General features: G+C 47.0%; 1 protein-coding gene across 1 annotated transcript in view; it reads right to left on the reverse strand.

Moving 5' to 3' along the window:
- Window positions 1-21,296, reverse strand: part of LOC119963016 (phosphatidylinositol 4-kinase type 2-beta-like) — a 69,416-nt gene that overhangs the window by 20,484 nt on the left and 27,636 nt on the right. Inside the window, exons 5-7 of the mRNA XM_038791472.1 lie at window positions 12,198-12,292; window positions 8,442-8,541; window positions 1,607-1,740 (exon numbers count right to left, since the gene is read on the reverse strand). Coding sequence (XP_038647400.1) covers window positions 1,607-1,740; window positions 8,442-8,541; window positions 12,198-12,292 — 329 coding nt within the window. The remainder of the gene's footprint in view (window positions 1-1,606; window positions 1,741-8,441; window positions 8,542-12,197; window positions 12,293-21,296) is intronic.

Here is a 21,296-nt window from a genome sequence, read left to right on the forward strand (position 1 = left end):
TCAGGAAGTGCTGATGTTCAAAGGGACCTGGGTGTCTTAGATCATGAGTTACCAAAAGCTGGCATGCAGGTGCAGTAAGCAATTAGGACGACAAATGTTGCCCTTCATCACTAGGGAAATTTGAGTACAGGAGTAAAGGTGTCTTGCAGTAATTGTATACAGCCTTGAAGAGAGCACACCTGGAGTAGTGTACACAGTTTTGGTATCTCAAAGGAAAGATGTATTTGCCATAGTGGGAATGCAAGAGGTTCACCAGATTAATCCCTGGATGGTGGAATTGTCTTTGGAGGGGAGATTGAGGGAATTGGGCCTGTAATATCTGGAGGTTTGAAGAATGAGTTACGATTTCACCGAAACTTGCAGAATTACAGGGCATGGCAGAATAGACGTGGATATGATGTTTCCTCTGGCTGTGAGTTTAGGAGAAGGGGACACAGTCTCAATAAATGAGCAGGCCAGTTAAGACTGGAGACGAGGAGGAATTTCTTCACTCAAGAGGGTTGTCAATCTTTGGAATTCTCTACAAGAGTGCTGCGGAAGATCAATCAACGAGCATGCTCAAGACAGAAAATCGACAGAGTTCTAGTTACCAATGGCATCAAGGGATACGGGGCTATTGGAGAAAAATGGCAGAGAGGTAGACAAGGAGCCATGATCAGTTTCAATGCCAGAGCAGGATGAAAGGCGTACTCCTGCACCTGTACCTATTTCCTTTGTTCCTAACTACACCGTCAAGAAAAATAAACTGCACTTTCACGGTATAGTCCACAACTCCCAGGTCAAATACAGCAAGGGTTAACTTATGGACAAAACTCGTGGTGATCTGCTATATGCTTCAAAACAAAAGTTAAAATAGTTGTGATATTCTGCTGAAATGCTGGGATTTTTGATAACTCCTGGACCTCACCTGGGGAATTGCAAATAATAATGAATTTTGTCCTCAAAGTCTATCCCTAATTAAGAATTGGATTCAGTGCAGATTGAATTTGCTTGACATGCAAACTCTCATATCTTTACTCAGACGAATTCAAACGTAGGCTCAAGAGGCATGCACCCATAAATTACACACATCATTACCACGTGCAAAACCTATTTTAGAGAAACAGCATTTTTGCAAGCCTAGATTCACATTGCCCAAATTTAATTTTAATTCTGTAAATTATTCAAATAAAAAGTAATTGATCGGAACTAGATTGATACCCATCTGAAGACAAAACTCTGCACATACCAGCAAAGAGTATCCAGACACTGTTTCAACATGAGTTTGGGACAGGCTTGACAGATAGCTGGTCTTTTCCTATCTACCAATTTTGCATGTTCATATGAATGTATAGCAACTATATTGAAAACGTTAATTCTTTAAGCAACAGTAAATTTAACCATCTAATCCACAGGCTGGTCTTAAATTCAGGTTTACCAAGAAATAGAACTTTGCTTTCATTAGCTAAATATACATGTGAGTAAAGCTTTAGTTGTATTATAACTACCTAGAAATTAGTCCATTTTCAATGGTGTAAGCTCATAAATTGTGCAGTCATTTCTGCACTTTCCCCAGACAGCACAACTTCCTACGTACAACGATTTGAAAGTCCATTAGAAAACAAACCTTAAAGAGTTCATATAGATCCTCACAAAGATCCTGAACAAAATTCATATCCGAAATTTGGGGAAGAACAAAGTCTCTTGTCTCTTGCGAAAAAGGGATTTTTGCCTGATGAAGCCAGGCCCAGTGAAAGGGATCTATTGAAAGACAAAGCAGAAAATTGAGCTCCATTTAGACAATTGCACATCAAAATGTCAATGCTTAAAACTTACCTTATGACAGGCTAGCATAAATGCCCGAGAATGCAATCATATCAAAACTCTTTTTTTTAAAAAAACTTAGAGTATCCATTTCCTTCTTTTCCCAATTAAGGGGCAATTTAGCATGGCCAATCCACCTAACCTGCACATCTTTTTGGGTTGTGGTGGTGAGACCTACACAGACACGGAAAGAATGTGTAAATTCCACATGGACAGTGAGCTGGGGCTGGGATCGAACCCGGCTCCATAAGCGCCGTGAGGCAGCTGTGCCAACCACTGCACCATCGTGCCGTCCTATATCAAAACCTATTTACAAAACAAAATCACCTGACCCAGAAAAGTGTTAAGTATGCACATTTCCATTATAACAAGCCTTGAAAGAAGAAATATAAAACCAAAAATTATTGTTATGCTCCGCAGGTTAAATTGGCAAAATTTGGAGGCTGCAGCTTGGACATCACAGCATTCAAACACATCCATTACCTCAAATGTTTTATTCTTGTGACACAGCACTGGAGTATGCAATTAATTGTCGCAAAAACTCAAAAAAACATGACAAATATTTTTTTTAAAGAGTTTTCAATTTTATAGAAACAAACATAAAACAAAAGCAATAAACAACACAAAACAGATATAGGACAGAACATGAATATAGAAAAAAGCAAATAACTTATACATATCCAAAATTCCTAACAGCTACCGTGCCTAGATCTTTGAAAAAGGAGATAAACAGTTGTCATCTTAGGTAGAATCTTCCAACAGAACCCCGGATCGTAAATTAAATTTTCTCTAAATGCAAAAAGGACATTAAATTCCCCCAACCCGCTAAAAGCACTAGGCAGGTGGGAGACTGCCAATCGAGCAGAATCCATCACCAGGCTATGAAGCAAAGGCGATAACATCCGTCTCTACCTCAGTGAGCTGTTGGAGAATCCAAAACTCCAAATATGGCCACCGCCAGGTATTGCTGTAATTCTATTCAGAGAATATTAGACATTGTCTCAAAAAAAGCTCAAAAGCTGGCGTCTTTGGGGCAGGACGAAAACATATGCGTGGGATCTGCTGGGGCAAACGAACGGTCACATCTGTTCTCCACATTCAAGATAAATACGCTCATTCTTGCCTTGGTAAAGTGTGTCCTATGTAGCACTTTGCACTGAATTAGACTCAACCAGGCACACGAGAACGTGGAGTTGACCATGTGGGGGCTCTGTCCAGACCGCGCCAGTTGTGTGTAGGGCCCAGTTCACTCTCCCATTTTACCCTTGCCTTGCCCAGTGGAGAGGAATCAGATGAAAGAATGTGGCAATATAGGACTGAGATAGACTCCTTGTATGGCTGAGCCGAGGATAGAATCCCCCCCAGTAAGGTGGAGCCAGAGGAAATGCAGTGAAGGCTGTACGGGTAAAATCGTGAACTTGAAAGCAGCAAAGAAGATTATAGTTGGGTAGTTGAAATTTGTCGCCACTACGACGGAGGTTGAGGGGCGACCTGATAGAGGTCTACAAAATTATGAGGGGCAAAGACAGGGTGGATAGTCAGAGGCTTTTTCCCCAGGGTAGAGGGGTCAATTACTAGGGGGCATGGGTTTAAGGCGCGAGGGGCAAGTTTTAGAGGAGATGTCCGAGGCAAGGTTTTTAAAAACATTTTTTTGTTATACACAGTAGTGGGTGCCTGGAACTCACTGGCAAATCTCCCCTTCATGAACAGGTTACCAAACTACTCGAGACACTTCAATTTCCACAAGGGGGAGTCCAGCCCTGAAGATAAGAAAAGGTGGTTGCTACAGACAGGGGCCAGTGAGGACATAACACGAGTTTAAAATGTTGTCAGAACTGTTCCCAGATTTTAAAGGAGACCATCATCGGATTAGAGGAGAAAAGGGCAACGGTGCTGTAATTATAGCAAGGAGAGTGAAGTACTGCAAGAGCGAGCCTCCGAGATAAAGACTGATTTTTAGTGATGGGTTGAAGGGTTATGGAGAACAAGCAGGAAAGTGGAGTTGAGGCCGAGATTAGATCAGCCATGATCGTATTGAATGGCGGAGCAACCTCGGGCTTAATTATCGACTTGCTCCTCGTTATGTTCTTATATACTCACACTTTCGCACATTGAAATGGCTCTGTTCTTCCGCTATTATGATGCTTTTCACTTACAGCAGAAACCTGCATTTACGATGTAATGTTACACAGGCAGCTAAAGCCAGAAGAATGATGAGTTCTACTGTGTTAGAAAAGTCAAGAAATGGGGGAAGGGTGTAGCCATGAATGAATTTACACACCGGGGTTTTACTTAAATTGGAGATGTTAGAAGAGCTGATTGCTCATGGAGGTCAACAAGGGCAGGAATGGTGGATGGGTACTATTTTGTGTGAGAGAGGTCATGGCAGAGTTTGAGGAGCTGAAGGTTGCAGAACGTAGAATGGAGGCCACCCAGGAAAGCATGAGAATTGTTCATTCAGCTGTGGGGTGCATGTTGCTGATGAGACCTGCATTTTATTGCTCATTTCTAATTGCCCCCGAGCTATTGTGAACTGCTACTGTCCGTGTGGTGGACATAAAAAGTGCTGTTATGGAAGGAATTCCAGCTTTTTGACTCGGCTACATATCATAGAATCATAGAATTTACAGTGCAGAAGGAGGCCATTTGGCCCATCGAGTCTGCACCGGCTCTTGGAAAGAGCACCCTACCCAAGGTCAACACCTCCACCCTATCCCCATAACCCAGTAACCCCACCCAACACTAAGGGCAATTTTGGACACTAAGGGCAATTTATCATGGCCAATCCACCTAACCTGCACATCTTTGTGACTGTGGGAGGAAACCGGAGCACCCAGAGGAAACCCACGCACACACGGGGAGGATGTGCAGGCTCCGCACAGAGAGTGACCCAAGCCAGAATCGAATCTGGGACCCTGGAACTGTGAAGCGATTGTGCTATCCACAATGCTACCGTGCTACCCTTTAGGAATTCAAGGTGGTGCCAAAGCGTGGCGACTCTCGGCGAGCTCTCTCACACAGTTCCTCTTCCTACATCTCTATGCGTGTCCTATTTTTTTTTAATGTATGGAACGATGTCTGGACTGTACACAGAACAATACTTTTCACTGTACCTCGGTACATGTGACAATAAATCAAATTCAATTCAATTAATTTGGCCCCAAATTGAACCAGGATTGCTTCTCCACAGTAAAATGTTTTTGGATATTGGCTGCCCAGTAATAATACAATAGGTTTGGGAGGGCCAAATTCCCTGCCTGTCCATGCAGTAGAGCACTGCCGATTCTGGGAGGAGAGAGACAGACCCGGCGTTGGTTTTGGGGGGGGGGTTTGCGGCGTTGAGTTGAGAGGAGAGGGGGGAGGGGGGGGGGGGGGGGTTTGCGGCGTTGAGTTGACAGGGGGGGGGGGGGGGTTTGCGGCGTTGAGTTGACAGGGGGGGGGGGGTTTGCGGCGTTGAGTTGAGAGAGGGGGAGCGGCGTTGGAGGGGGGTTGGGGTGGTGAAGGGGGTAGAGTTAGTGAGGGGAGGGGGTTGGGGTTGGGGCAGCGGCGTGCAGAGGAGGGGGGCGACGGATGCCCGGGGCCAATGCACCGTCGCCCCCCCTCTGCACGCAGCTGCCCCTACCCCAACCCCCTCCCCTCACCACCCCTACCCCCCTCCCCACCACCCCTACCCCCCTCCAACGCTGCCCCCCTCTCTCAACGCCGCACCCCCCCCCCCCCCCCACTAACGGAGGAAGGAAGGGGGGGGGGAGGAAGGAAGGGGGGGGGAGGAGGGAGGAAGGGGGGGGGAGGAGGGAGGAAGGGGGGGGAGGAGGGAGGAAGGAAGGGGGGAGGAGGGAGGAAGGAAGGGGGAGGAGGGAGGAAGGAAATGGGGGAGGAGGAAGGAAGGGGGGAGGAGGAAGGAAGGGGGGGAGGAGTAAGGAAGGGGGGGAGGAGTAAGGAAGGGGGGGAGGAGTAAGGAAGGGGGGGAGGAGTAAGGAAGGGGGGGAGGAGTAAGGAAGGGGGGGAGGAGTAAGGAAGGGGGGGAGGAGTAAGGAAGGGGGGGAGGAGTAAGGAAGGGGGGAGGAGTAAGGAAGGGGGGAGGAGTAAGGAAGGGGGGGAGGAGTAAGGAAGGGGGGGAGGAGTAAGGAAGGGGGGAGGAGTAAGGAAGGGGGGGAGGAGGGAGGAAGGAAGGGGGGGAGGAGGGAGGGAGAGAGGGAGAGAGGGGGGGGGGTGGGTACCGGCCTTCAGAAGGAGGGGGGGGGGGGTGTGTGGGTACCGGCCTTCAGAGGGAGGGGGGGGTGGGGGTACCGGCCTTCAGAGGGAGGGGGGGGGACCCGGCGTTGAGAGGGGGGGGGGGGGAGAAGACCCGGTGTTGAGGGGGGGGGGGGGCGTGGCGTTGAGGGGGGGGGCGGTGTTGAGGGGGAGGGCGCGGCGTTGAGGGGGGGGGCGCGGCGTTGAGGGGGGGGGGGCAGCGTTGCGAGAGATGGGGGGGCGGCGTTGGAGGGGGGGTAGGGGTGGTGGGGGGGGGTAGGGGTGGTGGGGAGGGGGGTGGGGTGGCTGAGGGGATAGGGGCGTTGGAGGGAGGTAGGGGTGGGTGAGGGGGGGGGGTTGGGGTAGGGGGGCAGGCGGCGTACAGAGGGTGTGGGGACGACGGTTGCGTTGGCCCCGGGCATCCGTCGCCCCCCCCCCTATCTGCACGCCGCTGCACCCAAAACCCTCCCCACCCCACACCCCTACCCCCTCCCAACGCCCCTACCCCCCTCCCCACCGCCCCTAACCCCCCTCCCCACCGCCCCTCTCCCACCACCCCCTACCCCCTCTCCCCACCACCCCTACCCCCCACCAATGCCGCAAACCCACCCCACCCCAATGCCGCAACCCCCCCCCAATGCCACAACCCCCAACCCCCCCCCCATGCCGGCCGCACCCCCCCCCCCCCCCCCCCCCCAATTGCCCTCGGACACTGAACGGCGTCAACCATCATCAATGGTTGACGCCGTTTTAAAGCTACTCTGTTTTTCGCCGACGTGACCCGTGGCCACGTCGGCGGGACTTCGGCCCATCCGGGCCGGAGATTTGTTGAAACAAAAATATAATGACATCCCGCCGGCGCCAGCTGTTTTCAGAGGCTGCCGGCGGGATTTGCACAACGCCGGTTTTTAGCCGGTCAGAGAATAAAAAACCCTGCGGGAGCGGGATTAACGCCGCTGCCGGCCGATTCTCCGACCCTACGCCCATGGAGTGAAATCTCTTGGGATATGCAAGTGTGGCAAATAGTGAGGAAGATATGAACCACCTGCAACAGGACATAAGCTAGCAAGATGTGCAGGGAAGTACAGATTAAATTTAATAAAGAGAAATGAGAGGTGATGCATTTTGGCAGAAGAAATGGAAAAGCAATTTAGAGACTTAGTGGCACAATTCTAAAAGTGTGCAGGAACAGAGGGACCTAGGGGTGCATATGCATCAATCTTTGATGGTGGCAGGACAAGTTGAGAGGGTGGTTAGCAAAGCAAATGGGATCTTGGGCTTCATAAATAGCAACATTAAGAACAAAAGCAGGGAAATTATGCTGAACCTTTATGAAGCTCAAGTTAGGTCCTAATGGCAGGATTGAGTCTAGTTCTGATCATCAAATTTTAGCAAAGATGTAAAGATCCTTGAGAAGATGGCACAGTGGTTAGCACTGCTGTCTAACAGTGCTAGGGACCCAGGTTCAATTCCAGTCTTGGGTGACTGTGTGCAGTTGTCACATTCTCCCCTCGTTTTTGTAGGTTTCCTCTGGGTGCTCTGGTTTCCACCCACATTCCAAAGATGTGCAGGTTAGGTGGGGTTACAGGGATAAGGCAGGGGAGTGGGTCAGAGTGGGGTGTTCTTTCAGAGGGCTGGCACAGATTGAAGAATATGGGTGAGGGAAAATGTGAGGAAGAAGGTCTTTTTTAAAAACCGAATGGTAATGATCTGGGACAACTCATAGCCCAAGAAAGCGGAAACAATGATCTCAAAAGGAAATTGGATGGGCACTTATAACTTGCAGGGTTACAGGAATTAACTGAGTGAAACTGCTCCATGGGGGAATCAGCATGGGCCGCATGGCCTCCTTTGTGCTGCAAATGATTTTATATACTCCAATAAAAACACAATTTGTTTTATTTAATCAGCAAAATCAGTGGCTTTGATGACCAAATCCCAGTAGATTGGAGTGAAATTAAGAGTTTATAAAATAAATGTTAAGGAAATTACTCACTACAAAATATAATTTTAAACAAGGTTTGCAGGTTTACAGTATTTTACTTTGAACCCAGATTATTTGAGTGGAGAAGGTTTGATCGATTGTTTTTTGGTCATTAGTTTGGCATTTATAGTTTTCTGCTGTTTGGTTTGCATGCCATATTTGGTGAAATTGTCAACAGTTCGCATATGGTAAACTGTGGATGCCGCATACATTATGCAACATTCTCATTGCTGATTTAGTACAATAGTGAAATGTGCTTTAACAACATTACAAGTGGAAAAATATACATGATGAAAATGTGCAAAGTACAATGGGGTAGGATTAGGATACTAAACAGGGCAAACATCTTTCAGAAAATGTTTTTTATCCAAACTGAGAATCATTCACAAACAAAATATACATTACAACTAAATGTACTTACAGGCTCTCCACTCATCAGGATGTTTAAATGGAAAAGCTAAGCCATTGTCGATTGCTGCAATTTTAATGACGGGCTCTTTGCAATTTATCCATTCAGAGTCCTATTAAGTAGAACAGCTTTTAAACATTTTGCATAGTGATATGGTTTAAGAAATTCACTTAATGGTAAATGTTAATTCCACTCAAGGCAATATCCATTAAAGAAAGCCATGTCTAGCTATCATATCAAAACCAACTGCGCTGCCTTCCCAAAGGTGCTCAGCTAACTCACCAGACCGTAGGTCTTCACAGTCCTCGCGTTATAGGGCATGAATGTCCAAAAGCTTTCCTCATATACAGAAATATACAATCAAGGAGGCCATAAACAATATTGGTTAGCCTTCCGTGGAATGGAGAGAAAAAAGACAAGCATGGAAAAAGTATACACAAACTATAAATTCCTGGACTGATTTAAATTAAGTTTTTGATTGAGGAGGGCGTTGGATAAACATTAACTTCTGGCAAAGAATGGGCTAGGAATCGTTTTGGTTATGTATTAGATCTTCTGAGGTTTACAGGTTAAATATCAGGTCAAACAGGGGCAAGGACATGAATGGATTCATAAACAAGGATGAGAAATCGAACAAATAAATTGGAAGAATATTTGATGTAATTCAAGGCTTACTGATTTACAAAATATATATCTTGCACATCTAAATATCCATGTTAAGCAAATTTCATTACTGGCTTTAAAATTTTGCCAACTTTAAATGATGAGATCCAATCATAAGGTTCAAACAAGGATGGAATATTTACCATTTTTTTCTATTAATTATTAAGAAAAGAATCAAAGCCAGCCAAATTATTTTAGGTATTTCGTCATATGTATCCTTTTATATTTACCATGGTTGGGGAGAGTAGGGGGAATGGAAATGAAAGAACTACCCGAGACTGAAGTAAACTGTCTGCAACCCACAAAATGGGATTTTTGTCACATATTTGCACAAATGTGACTGCCATTCCACTTTTCAACATCGCAGACTCTGCCTCAACTCATCTGTTGCTGTAACCCTCATCCATACCTGCTACTACAAGTCTTCACTATTCCAATACACTCCTGGTTAGCCCTCCACACTCTACAAGCTGGCGGTCATCCAAAACTCAGCTGCCTAGGTCCTCAATTTCCAAGTCCTGTTCAGTCAGCCAGCGAGCTCACCAACCTACCTTAGCTCTTGCTTAAAATTCCCATCCAGCTTCTTGTGCTAGGTGCTGCATTAGCACAATATTGCTTTCACTAGTTAGTTATTGGCTTTGCACACCTGCCTTTTCCTATGCTCCAAGCAATCCTTGACCGACCAAACCCAAAATCAGCAAGATCTGAAACCCAGTGTGGACTCGGTCCCAAGATTGCCTGTGTTGAGGTACTGTTTCTGTACAAGTTGTGGCTGTTGTACTGTACTCTGGTGTGTCATTGATAAGTTTGTCTATATTTAAGTCAACAAGCTTAATTAGCTTAGCAGATAGTCTTTTTTTTTGAAGCTATGCATCTGACATTTTTAACGTGCAACGCTATGAAGAAGTGATCCCACTAGATGAATGTACACAAATGGAAAGTGTTTAATTACATATGGTTGCATTCTCTAGCCACACTTCCATAGAGGTAAAACAATTGATAATCCATTAAGAACCATGGATCGTCAATTGTTTTAATTCTATGGAAGTGTGGCTCTTTACAAGGATTTACTGACCAGAATTATGCAATAAAAGAGGCGAAGAAAGATTTACTGCATAATTAATAGATCTATGCGGGTAGCTATTATTTTCCAGAATACAAATTGAACGTGAAAGTAGTCAGAAATAATTATCCCATTTGGGCAGAATTTCATGATTCCCACCGGCAAGGGGGCCCATAAAGTTCGCTGGATGGCCTTCCCACCCGCCACCTGCCCTCGACCTGTGCTGCTTTCTGCCCAGCCTCAATATTGAGGCTGGCAGGAGGGATTCAGGGACAGAGGGAATCCCAGCAAGTCACATTGCTCAGAAGGAAGGGTTTCACTACCCTCAAGGGTCTTCTTTCCACATCAAGCACTCACCACCATCTCAAAATCCAAGTTCTTCCCTGCTGGTGCTCCCTTGCCCCCACCATGACCCATCTCCAGCCACTTAATGCTCCTTGGAATATTAAATAGCTGTGGGATTCGTAAGGGCTTTAGTTTGGGAGTTTCAACTGCCTCGCTTCAGTTCTCTCCTGAGAAATTTTCTTTGAATCCAGTGGTCGTGTCCACCCTGCGAATATGGAAGTAGTTCAGACAGCACTTCAAATTTAGTTCCACGCATTGTTGGTTTCCATCTGTGCTAATTATCTTTTTGTGCCACTGGGCTTAGATTTGACATTTAGGTTATGAGAGGGAAAGGGGCTCGAAATGTTTGGGCTTTCAGAACCCTTGAACAAATGTGTTTAGGTATTTTCAGATTCTCGATTTTCTGAGGAAGACCTTGCCTTCATTGCCCATGGCACCACTGTCATCCATGTTGAAAGGATTTTATCTGGGTCTGGTGGGAGAGGCATTTTGGGTATTTATGGTCAGGTCTGGTCAGCAGAGTTGGCTCTGTTGAATGAGGTCTAGGAGAAATGAGAGGGTGAATTGGATTATTTTTCGATGAGGTGGTGGGGAATGAGGCTCTTCACAGATTCAACTCTATATCCTCCTGTGTCTGGCTTGGTTTGATCCAGTTCAAGGTGGTACATAGAGCTCATCTGACCAAGGCAAGAATGAGTGGGTTTTGTTTCGGGGGTGAACGATAGGTGTTCTTGAGGGCCGGCTCTTCATACTTGTATGTTCTGGTCTTGTCCCAAATTAATACGTTTTTGGGGCTCCTTCTTCAACACCATGTCACAGATTCTTAATGTCGAACTGTTGGTAGCTATTTTTTGGGGTATTGGAATGAAGGCAGATATCCTCGCCTTTGCCTCGTTAATAGCCCAGCGGAGAATTCTGCTTGGATGGAGGCCTTCTACTGTAGCCAGTGTCATGGCTTGGTTGGGTGACCACATTGAATTTCTATATTTGGACAAGGTCAAGTACCATCAGTGGGTCGGTAGAGGGATTCTATCCAGAGTGACAGCCATTCATTTCCCTTTTTAAAGAGTTAGTTATTGTCAGCCGTTAGGGGTTTAAAAAAATTATTGTGGGGGTGGGTGGGTTATGATTGGATGTATTCTTGTTTTCGGATTGTGTTCTCTGTATATTGTAACTTTAAGCACCTGCTGTATATACTGTTATTTGTTCAAATATAAAAAAATTCAATAAAAATATATTTTTAAAAAATTAAGTAGCTGTGAAGCCTGTGGTTGGAGGTGCATTCCACACACTTATCAGGTGGTGGGATGGGAAACACTGCCATTGCAAAATCCTGTCACAGTGGTCATAGAGGTTTACATCATGGAAACAGGACCTTTGGCCTAGCTTGTCCATGCCGCCCAGTTTCTATCACTAAGCTAGTCCCACTTGCCCGCATTTGGCCCATATCCCTCTGTACCCACCCTGCCATGCAACTGTCTAACTGTTTTTCCCCATATTACAGAGTACAAAATATTTAACAAACTTTGGAAAACAGACTCCAGGATTAATAGACAATTTCCCCACAATATTCTGTATGAAAAAGCTGTTTGCATCGTTTTTATTGACAGATATTAACATTAAATTGTAATAAATAAAGCAGGAAACAGTTGCAAATTCTTAACTCATTTGCATTCTGCCATACTTCACAGAATTACCTCTGTATTTAATGAGAAAGCATCAACCTCATCAGAAAGCTCTTTTCTGGCTTCTGGCTTTTCATACTTCATTAGCCAGTTATCATTTCCTCTATCTGTGGAACAAGGGAAGAAAAAAAAAAAGTAGTGAAACACTTGGGAGCTAATTCTTCAGTTTATGGAACTCTAAAAAAAATACTGACCATGTGATTTCCCTGTTTCCATCTAGATTCTTTGGTATTCCATCTGACTACAGCATCTTGAAGTCATTTGCTTGAATTGTGTTATCTTGGGTCATCACATAATAAATTCCAGATATTTTAAATTGATTGGCAATTTAAGGTAACCAATGGGAAATTGACATGATTCCTACGCCTAAAGGACTATTGAGACATTAGATAGATAATATGCAATTTCTTAACAGCCCTACAACCTTGTTCCAGTTAGATAATGGCTGACCACTTCTCAACCATACCCTGATTTTGGGTCCATATCCCTAATCAAACATCACTCAGTTTTGAAACTGTCAACTAAAAACCATAACAGCTGAAGGAAGTGTGTTTCAGATGTCCAGTACGGTGTAAATAAGTTTTTGGACATCATCTCCTATGTCATGCCCTGGTTCTGGACTTGTGAATCAAGTTCACGTCCATCTACCCCATCAAAACAAAGAATACAACAGAGGAACAGGCCCTTTGGCCCTCCAAGCCTGCGCCGATCACGTGTCCTATCTCGAGCAACCGCCTGTATCCTTCTATACCTCATCTGTTCATGTGCCTATCTAGTTAAGTCTTAAAAGTCTTAATGTATCTGCCTCAACCACCTCACATGGCAGTGCATTCCAGGCCACCACCACCCTCTGTAAAAAAAAAAAAAACAACTTTCTCCACACATCTCCACTGAACCTTTCCCCCCTCACCTTGAACTTGTAATTTTCAATTCCGTACTGGGAAAATGCTTCCAACTGTTCACCCTATCTATACCCCTAATAATTTTATAAACTTCTATCAGGTCAACCCTCAGCCTCCATCTCTCTAGGGAGAACTATCCCAGTTTATTCAATCTCTCCTCATAGCTAATACCCTCCATACCAGGCAACATCCTGGTAAACCTTTTCTGTGCTCTCTCCAAAGCCTCCACGCCCTTCTGGTAGTGCAGTGACCAGAATTGAACACAGTATTCCAAATGTGGTCTGACCAATGTTCTATATAACTGTAACATAATGTTTGAGCTTTTATACTCAATACCCTGTCCTATGAAGGCAAGCATGCCATAGGCTTTCTTTACCACCATTTCCACCTGTGCTGCCACTTTTAAGTATAGCTCTCTCCTGAATTGGATCTACCAAAATGCATCACCTCGCATTTGTCCGGGTTAAATTAAATCTGCCATTTTTCTGCCCAATTTTGCAGCCTGTCTACATCCTGTATACTCTGACAATCTTCATCACTATCCGCAACTCCTGCAATCTTGGTATCATCCGCAAACTTGCTAATTAGACCCGCTACGTTTTCTTCCAAGTCATTTATATATATTACAAAGAGTAGAGGTCCTAGTACTGATCCCTGCGGAATACCACTAGTTACAGACCTCCATTTGGAAAAACACCATTCCACTGCTATCCTCTGTCTTCCATGGCCAAGCCAGTTCTGAATCCATCCAGCTAGTTCACCCCTAACCCCATGTGCTTTAATCTTTTGCACCAGCCTGCCATGAGGGATCTTATCAAATGTTTTACTAAAGTCCATGTGGACAACCTCCACGGCCTTTCCCTCATCAATCATTTTTGTCACCTCCTCAAAGTATTCAATTAAATTAGTGAGACATTACCTCCCTCGAACTGCCTGTCGCTAATAACACCATTCACTTCCAAATGTGCATAGATCCTATCCATAAGAATGTTTTCCAACAATTTCACTATCACTGACATCAAGCTCACTGGCCTATAATCACCCGGATTATCCTTGCAACCCTTCTTCAATAACGGTACAACATTGGCTATCCTCCAATCCTCTGTGATCTCCCCTGTGGCCAATGAGGGCACAAAGATTTCTGTCTTGTCTCCCTCAGTAATCTGGGATAGATGGTATCTGGCCCTGGGGATTTATTTACCGTAATGCTTTTTAACACACCTAACACTTACGCCCTTGTAATAACGACATGTTTTAAAGTGTTTACACATCCCTCGGAGACACCACCAATGTGTCCGTCTTCTTTGTGAATACCAATGCAAAATACTCATTAAGGACCTCTACCTACTTCCTCTGGTTCCACACAATTTCTCTTCTTTGTCCTCGAGTGGACCAATTCTTTCTCCAGCTACCCTCTTGTTCCTAATATACGTAGAAAATGCCTTGGAATTCTCCTTAATCCTGGCTGCCATGGACATTTCGTGACCCCTTTTGCCCATCTAACTCCATGCTTGAGCTCTTTTTTTACTTTCCTTGAAACCTTCACAATCAGATCATTCCTTAATTTGTGTATCCATTTCACAATTCCTATATTTAAATTTTTCACTTGGTTACATCTATTTTCACCAATTCAGTCAAAGTTGATATTGATGTACCAACAGTCAAAGATATTTTATGGCTCTTCTAAAGTACTAGACGATAGAGCAGAAGATCTCTTTGCATTATATGTTCTCATTTTATTGTGTGGTTTCTTATCAAGTTTACCTCCTAAACATAATCTAGAAAACAAACTTCTGCTCGGGACACACTGGGTATGGTGGTGTTTATCAAACCCAATGGGTAATATTTCAAATTCCAAAATGACTAGCTGTAAAATTGAATGCGGGAAGCTTGTTAATTTGCAGGCCAGCATCAGAAAAAGCAATCAGAAAACTCAAGTGGTTCACTGTTGGCCTTCAGGGAAGGGTTCTGTTAACCTACCTAATCTGGTTTAAACATCATCACACTAGACATGTTTGAAAACAAATACTGCCAGAGGTGTTCTAGCCAGTCAGTTATCATGGCAGGAAATGCAGATGTTACATTTTGCAAATTATGAGATTGTAATAGCACTAAGTACCACTGCATTTGCCACTATTTGCATTCAAAACTCCAGGTTTTGTCACTTGGTCTTCCAACTGTTCCGATCCCAGTTGATGTTATAGCTGGACAAGGCGATTCCAGAATGGAACCCCGGATCAAAATACCATGGGCGGAATTCTTCGCTTGCCGACGATCAGGCGGAGAATTCGTTTAAACAACGGAATCGGGAGCGGCTTTTGTTTTCAGATGCTTCCCCCCCTCCAAAACAGCATCATGGAGGAGTACGTCGCACGCCATTGGGCCGGTATTAGGACTTTACCTGAAGGCCCTCCCCCGATGCTCCGCCTGCGCAGTTTGAATCACGGTCTCAGAGGTCGGAACCCGGCGTGGCAGTTGCGGACTGTGTGCAGAACTGCCACGGGGGGGGGGGCATGCTGCTGGCCGGGAGGTTTCCACGTGGGCACTATCTGGCAGATCGGGTCCGCATGCGGCCGGCGCTGTGTTGTATGGCGTGTTTTACATGGCACAGCTGTTGGCCCCCCACTAGTTGGAGCATCGGTGCTGGTGCCTTGTCAACTTTTTCAGCGTAAAACTAGACACTTTTATTTATTTATTTTTTTAAATGTTGAGGAACAAGCCACAGGACCTGATTAGTTTTAACTGTCCATGACAGGGCGATATTAGAAATATGGGTTCAGAAATGGGTCCAAAAATGAAGCAGACAATTTAAAGGTTTTTATTTTAAGTATCGCGTACCCAACTATTTTTTTTTTTCCAATTACAGGACAATTTAGTGTGACCAATCCACCTAACTTGCACATCTTTTTGGGTTGTGGTGGTGTGACCCATGCAGACACTGGGAGAATGGGCAAACCCCACACAGACAGTGACCCGGAGCCAGGATCGAACCCAGATCCTCAGCGGCATCGGCAACAGTGCTAACCACTGTGCCACCGTGCCGGCCTCAATTGGAAAACTACTAGCAGCAGAGGAAACCTAGCGGAGTCACAGGCTCCCATTCAAACCTAACCTAGTTATGGAAGATGTGATGTGGAGATGCCGGTGTTGGACTGGGGTGGGCACAGTAAGAAGTCTTACAACATCAGGTTAAAATCCAACAGGTTTGTTTTGAATCACTAGCTTTCGGAGCGCAGCTCCATCAGATGAATGTTAGGAAATGCATAATGTGGTTCAGCGTATTGTTCTTCGGCGCATTCCTGCAGGACCAGACATCTGCCCATTAACAGAGTCTGAGGGCATAATAGTCTCATAATGGGAATCTAGGTGCATTGGCTCTGGCGTTTGGCGTTGACGGAAATGGGCACTCGGCTAAATAATGGAAATAGATTCAGGTTTGATCACCTCAAGGGAGATGCATTGTTTGAAGGGCTGGGCGGATCTTAGAGCAAGAGCACGAGCCAGTGGAAGAGGTCATGGCAAAGTGCCATAGAAGGAAGTTATGAACACGCGGTTGTAAAATAGTTACAGAGAGGCTTGTAAAGGGCAGCCAGTCTGGTCAGGAAACCTGCAAGCTTAATGTTACAAACAGGCTTGCAACAAATCATGGGGAAAGCCAGAGAGAGAAAGTTTTGACAAAGGATTCTGAAAGAGATGTCCCTAAAAGAAGCAAGATGGCTTCACAAATCAAAGCGCTGCCTTTGCCTTGATGAGTAAGTAGAGCAAGAGCCAAGTTTAAGGCCAAGTGTTCATAGAACATAGAACAGTACAGCACAGAACAGGCCCTTCGGCCCTCAATGTTGTGCCGAGCCATGATCACCCCACTCAAACCCACGTATCCACCCTATACCCGTAACCCAACAACCCCCCCTTAACCTTACTTTTATTAGGACACTACGGGCAATTTAGCATGGCCAATCCACCTAACACGCACATCTTTGGACTGTGGGATGAAACCGGAGCACCCGGAGGAAACCCACGCACACAGGGGGAGGACGTGCAGACTCCACACAGACAGTGACCCAGCCGGGAATCGAACCTGGGACCCTGGAGCTGTGAAGCATTTATGCTAACCACCATGCTACCCTGCTGCCCCTGTTGTTTAATGGGAATTAGTGTTAATAGTTACATTGAATATAATCTGTTAGTATTAGAACTGTGAAGTCTGGGGACTTCCGGTGGCAGCTATGATGGAGTAAGTCACGCATTTGGTGGCTCTCGCTCCGGTCAGACTTTAATACCTTGTTCCCCGACTTTTTTGAACTTTTGAGCGCTGGAGTGAAAAACAATAGCACGCTAGTTCTGAATCCATACAGAGTTGTATGGACTTAAGGAGCAGAAGGGAGCGAAAACAGGCGAAGAAGGGGCTGAATAAAGGTGGTGTAGAAGCTCAAGTGGGAGGAAAGATGGCCGATGAACGGACCACGGAAAGGACGTCCAGACAGCACTGGACAACATGCTGCAGGTCATGAAAGAGAGCTTCGCAGCACTGAAGCGGGATAATTTGGAACCGCTCCAGAAAGCGGTGGAGCGACTTGACCAGAGGCTGGATGCTCAGGATAAGAAGGCCCAGGCACTGGAGAAGACAGTGGAAGAGCAGGTGGATTTCCAAACGGTAGCAGACATAGAAAATAGTAAGTTGAAGGAGCATCAATCAAGGCTGATGGACAAGCTGGAGGACCTGGAAAACAGGTCTCGCCGGCAGAATCGGAGAATCATTGGGCTCCCGGAGGGGGCCGAGGGAGTGGATGCCACGGCATATGTGGCAGACATGCTGCAGGAGCTGGTGGGGGATGATTTCTTCCCACGTCCATTGGAGCTGGACAGGGCACACAGAGTGCAGGCGAGGCAGCCACAAAGGGGAGGGGAGGGGGGGATGGTGGTCAGGTTCCATAGGTTCGTGGACAAGGAGTGGGTTCTACAGTGGGTCAAGAGCACGAAGAGCTGCTCATGGAACAACAGTGTCCTGCACATCTACCAGGATCTGAGCCAGGAGGTGGCCAGAAGGAGGGCAGCCTATAGACAAATTAAAGAGTTTCTGTTTAAAAAGGTCAAGTTCGGGCTACTTTTCCCGGCACGGCTTTGGGTCACATACCGGGAACAGCAACATTATTTTGACGACCCGGAGGAAGCGATGGACTTCGCCAAGGGGCATGGACTGGTGCCGAACTGAGGACCCATGGACTCAAGTTAGAGTGTATTAAGGGATGCCTGCATTTGTTCACAGATTGCCCTTCGCGTTAGTGATGTCGTTCGGCATGCTCTTTTACTTACAATTGGGGGTTGTGTTTGCCTATTTGAAAGTTTTAAAGTTAAAGCCAAAGTTATAGTTAAAGTTTAAGTTGTTGGGTGCTGGGGTGCTGTTCGGGTTCTCTTTGCCTTTTTTATTCTTCTGGGAATGTTGCTTTGTTTGTTTTCTTTCTGTTTCAGTCCCAGAGCGATTGCTCGAATAGGGCTGTTCTGGGGAGGTGGTGTTGATGGGCAGGGAGACAATAGGTGGAAGACATGGTGACGCCAGAGTTGAGAGCCACCCGTCTAGCTGCTTTGAGCTAGTCAACAGGAGCGAGGTGGGGGGTGTGTATACAGCCAGTATATGGCAGGGTGGCAGGGGATTGAGTTACAAGAGGTTGTTGCTGGGGGGGGGGGGGGGGGGAAATGATCTGCTGACGAGGGTGACGGGGGTGGGAGCTGCCAAGACGCGGACCAGGGGAGGTGTGGCACATGGGCAGGGGGTGGGCCCTGAAGGGGGATGGCTGATCGGCGCCGGGGGGGGGGGGGGGGCAGTGAGCCCTCCAAACAGGCAGATCACCTGGAATGTTAGAGGATTAAACGGGCCAGTCAAGAGGACACGTGTGTTCGCGCACTTACGGGCTCTGAAGGCGGATGTAATGTTGCTGCAGGAGACGCATTTGAAAGTGGCGGACCAGATTAGATTACGGAAGGGCTGGGTTAGCCAGGTCTTCCATTCGGGGCTTGACGATAAGACCAGAGGGGTAGCGATCATGATTAACAAACAGGTTAAATTTGAGGCGGACAGCACAGTTGCGGATGGGGGTGGTAGATTTCTCATGGTCCGGGGTAAGCTTGAGGGGGTGAAGGTGGTCCTAGTGAATGTCTACACTCCAAACTGGGATGATGTAGATTTCATCAAAAGGCTGCTGGGGAAAATCCCCGACTTGGATTCGCACAAGTTGATTATGGGTGGGGACTTTAATACAGTCCTCGACCCCAACCTGGACTGGCCGTGCTCCAGAACGGGCAGGGGGGTGGGGGGTAAGACCCCTGGAGAATCAGCCGGCCGATGGGGAAGGAGTTCTCGTTCTATTCACATGCTCACAAGACTTTTTTATTAGGAGTAGGTACTTTTTGGAGGGGGTGAGGGATACAGAATATTTGGCGATCACTATTTCGGACCATGCTCCACATTGGGTCGACCTGCTGGTCTGCAAAGAAAGTTACCAGCGCCCACAATGGAGGTTAGAGGTGGGATTGTTAGCAGAGGCGAGGGTGTGTGGGAGAGTGGGGAAATGCATGCGCGACTACCTGCAGGTCAACGATACAGGGGAAGTCTCAGCAGCAGTGCTCTGGGAGGCACTGAAGGCGGTGGTGAGGGGGGAACTGATCTCAATCCAAGCACATAGGGACAGAACGGATAGGGCAGAGATGGACAGACTGGTGCAGGAGATGACACGGACGGATAGGGAATACGCGGATTCCACGAGGGCAGAGCTACTTGGGGAACGACGGAGACTGCAGGCGGAGCTGGGAGCGCTATCCGCTGGGAAGGCCGTAGAGCAACTCAAAGGCCAGGGGCGTGGTGTAGGATTATGGGGAGAAAGCCAGCAGAATGCTTGCACAACAACTTAGGAACAGGGAGGCGGCCAGGGAGATAGGGACGGTAGTGGACGGGGCAGGGAACCGGGTGGGAGACCCGGCAGGATTGAACAGGGTATTCAGGGACTTTTACAGTAAGCTGTATACCTTGGAACCCCCCACGGGGTCGGAGGGGATGAGGCGCTTCTTAGATGGGCTGACCTTCCCAAAGGTGGGCAGGGGGGTGGTAGAGGGGCTGGGGGCCCCGATTAGAGCTGAAGTAGTAATGGGGGGGCCTGAAAGCCATGCAGTCGGGTAAAGCCCCGGGGCCGGATGGGTATCCAGTGGAGTTCTACAAAACGTTTGCAGGTATACTGGGGCCGGTGCTGGTTAGGGTGTTTAACGAGGCGAGGGACAATGGGGTGCTACCCCCGACGATGTCTCAAGCCATCATCTCTCTGATATTAAAAACGGGATAAGGATGCGGAGGTTTGTGGGTCCTATAGGCCAATCTCTCTGATTAATGTGGACGCTAAACTGCCAGCCAAGATCCTGGCGTCCAGAATCGAAGACTGCGTACCGGACGTGATTGTGGAGGACCAAACGGGGTTTGTTAAGGGCAGGCAGCTGGTAACCAATCTAAGAAGGCTACTCAATGTGATTATGATGCCCCCGGAGGGCAGAGAGGTGGAGGTAGTGGTGGCAATGGATGCCGAAAAGGCTTTTGACCGGGTGGAGTGGGACTATTTATGGGAGGTGCTGGGACGGTTTGGGTTTGGAGACGGTTTTGTGGACTGGGTTAAACTGCTATATCAGGCCCCGGAGGCTAGTGTAAGGACGAACAGGACGACATCTGAGTATTTTAGACTATACCGCGGGACAAGACAGGGATGCCCCCTCTCTCCACTGCTGTTTGCGTTGGCCATAGAACCGCTGGCAATTGCTCTGAGAGCTGCAAGGGGATAGAAGGGAATGGTCGGGGGGGGGGGGGGGGGGGGGGGGGGGGGGGGGAATAGAACACAAGGTCTCGCTCTACGCAGATGACCTGCTTTTGTATGTGTCAGATCTAGCGGCAGGGATGGACGGGATTTTGAACATCCCTGGGGAATTTGGCCAGTTTTCGGGCTACAAGTTGAACATGGCAAAAAGCGAGATGTTTGTGGTGCAGGCGAGGGGTCAGGAGACTAGGCTGAGGGAGATACCATTTAGGCTGGTTGGGGAAAGTTTTAGGTATCTAGGGATACAAGTGGCGCGCGACTGGGGCAAGATGCACAAGTTGAACTTGTCCAGGCTGTGGAGCAAATGATGAGCGAGTTTCGGAGGTGGGATGCACTACCGCTGTCACTAGCGGGGAGAG

This window comes from Scyliorhinus canicula, chromosome 3, assembly GCF_902713615.1.
Source record: "Scyliorhinus canicula chromosome 3, sScyCan1.1, whole genome shotgun sequence".
Classification (NCBI taxonomy): Eukaryota; Metazoa; Chordata; class Chondrichthyes; order Carcharhiniformes; family Scyliorhinidae; genus Scyliorhinus; species Scyliorhinus canicula.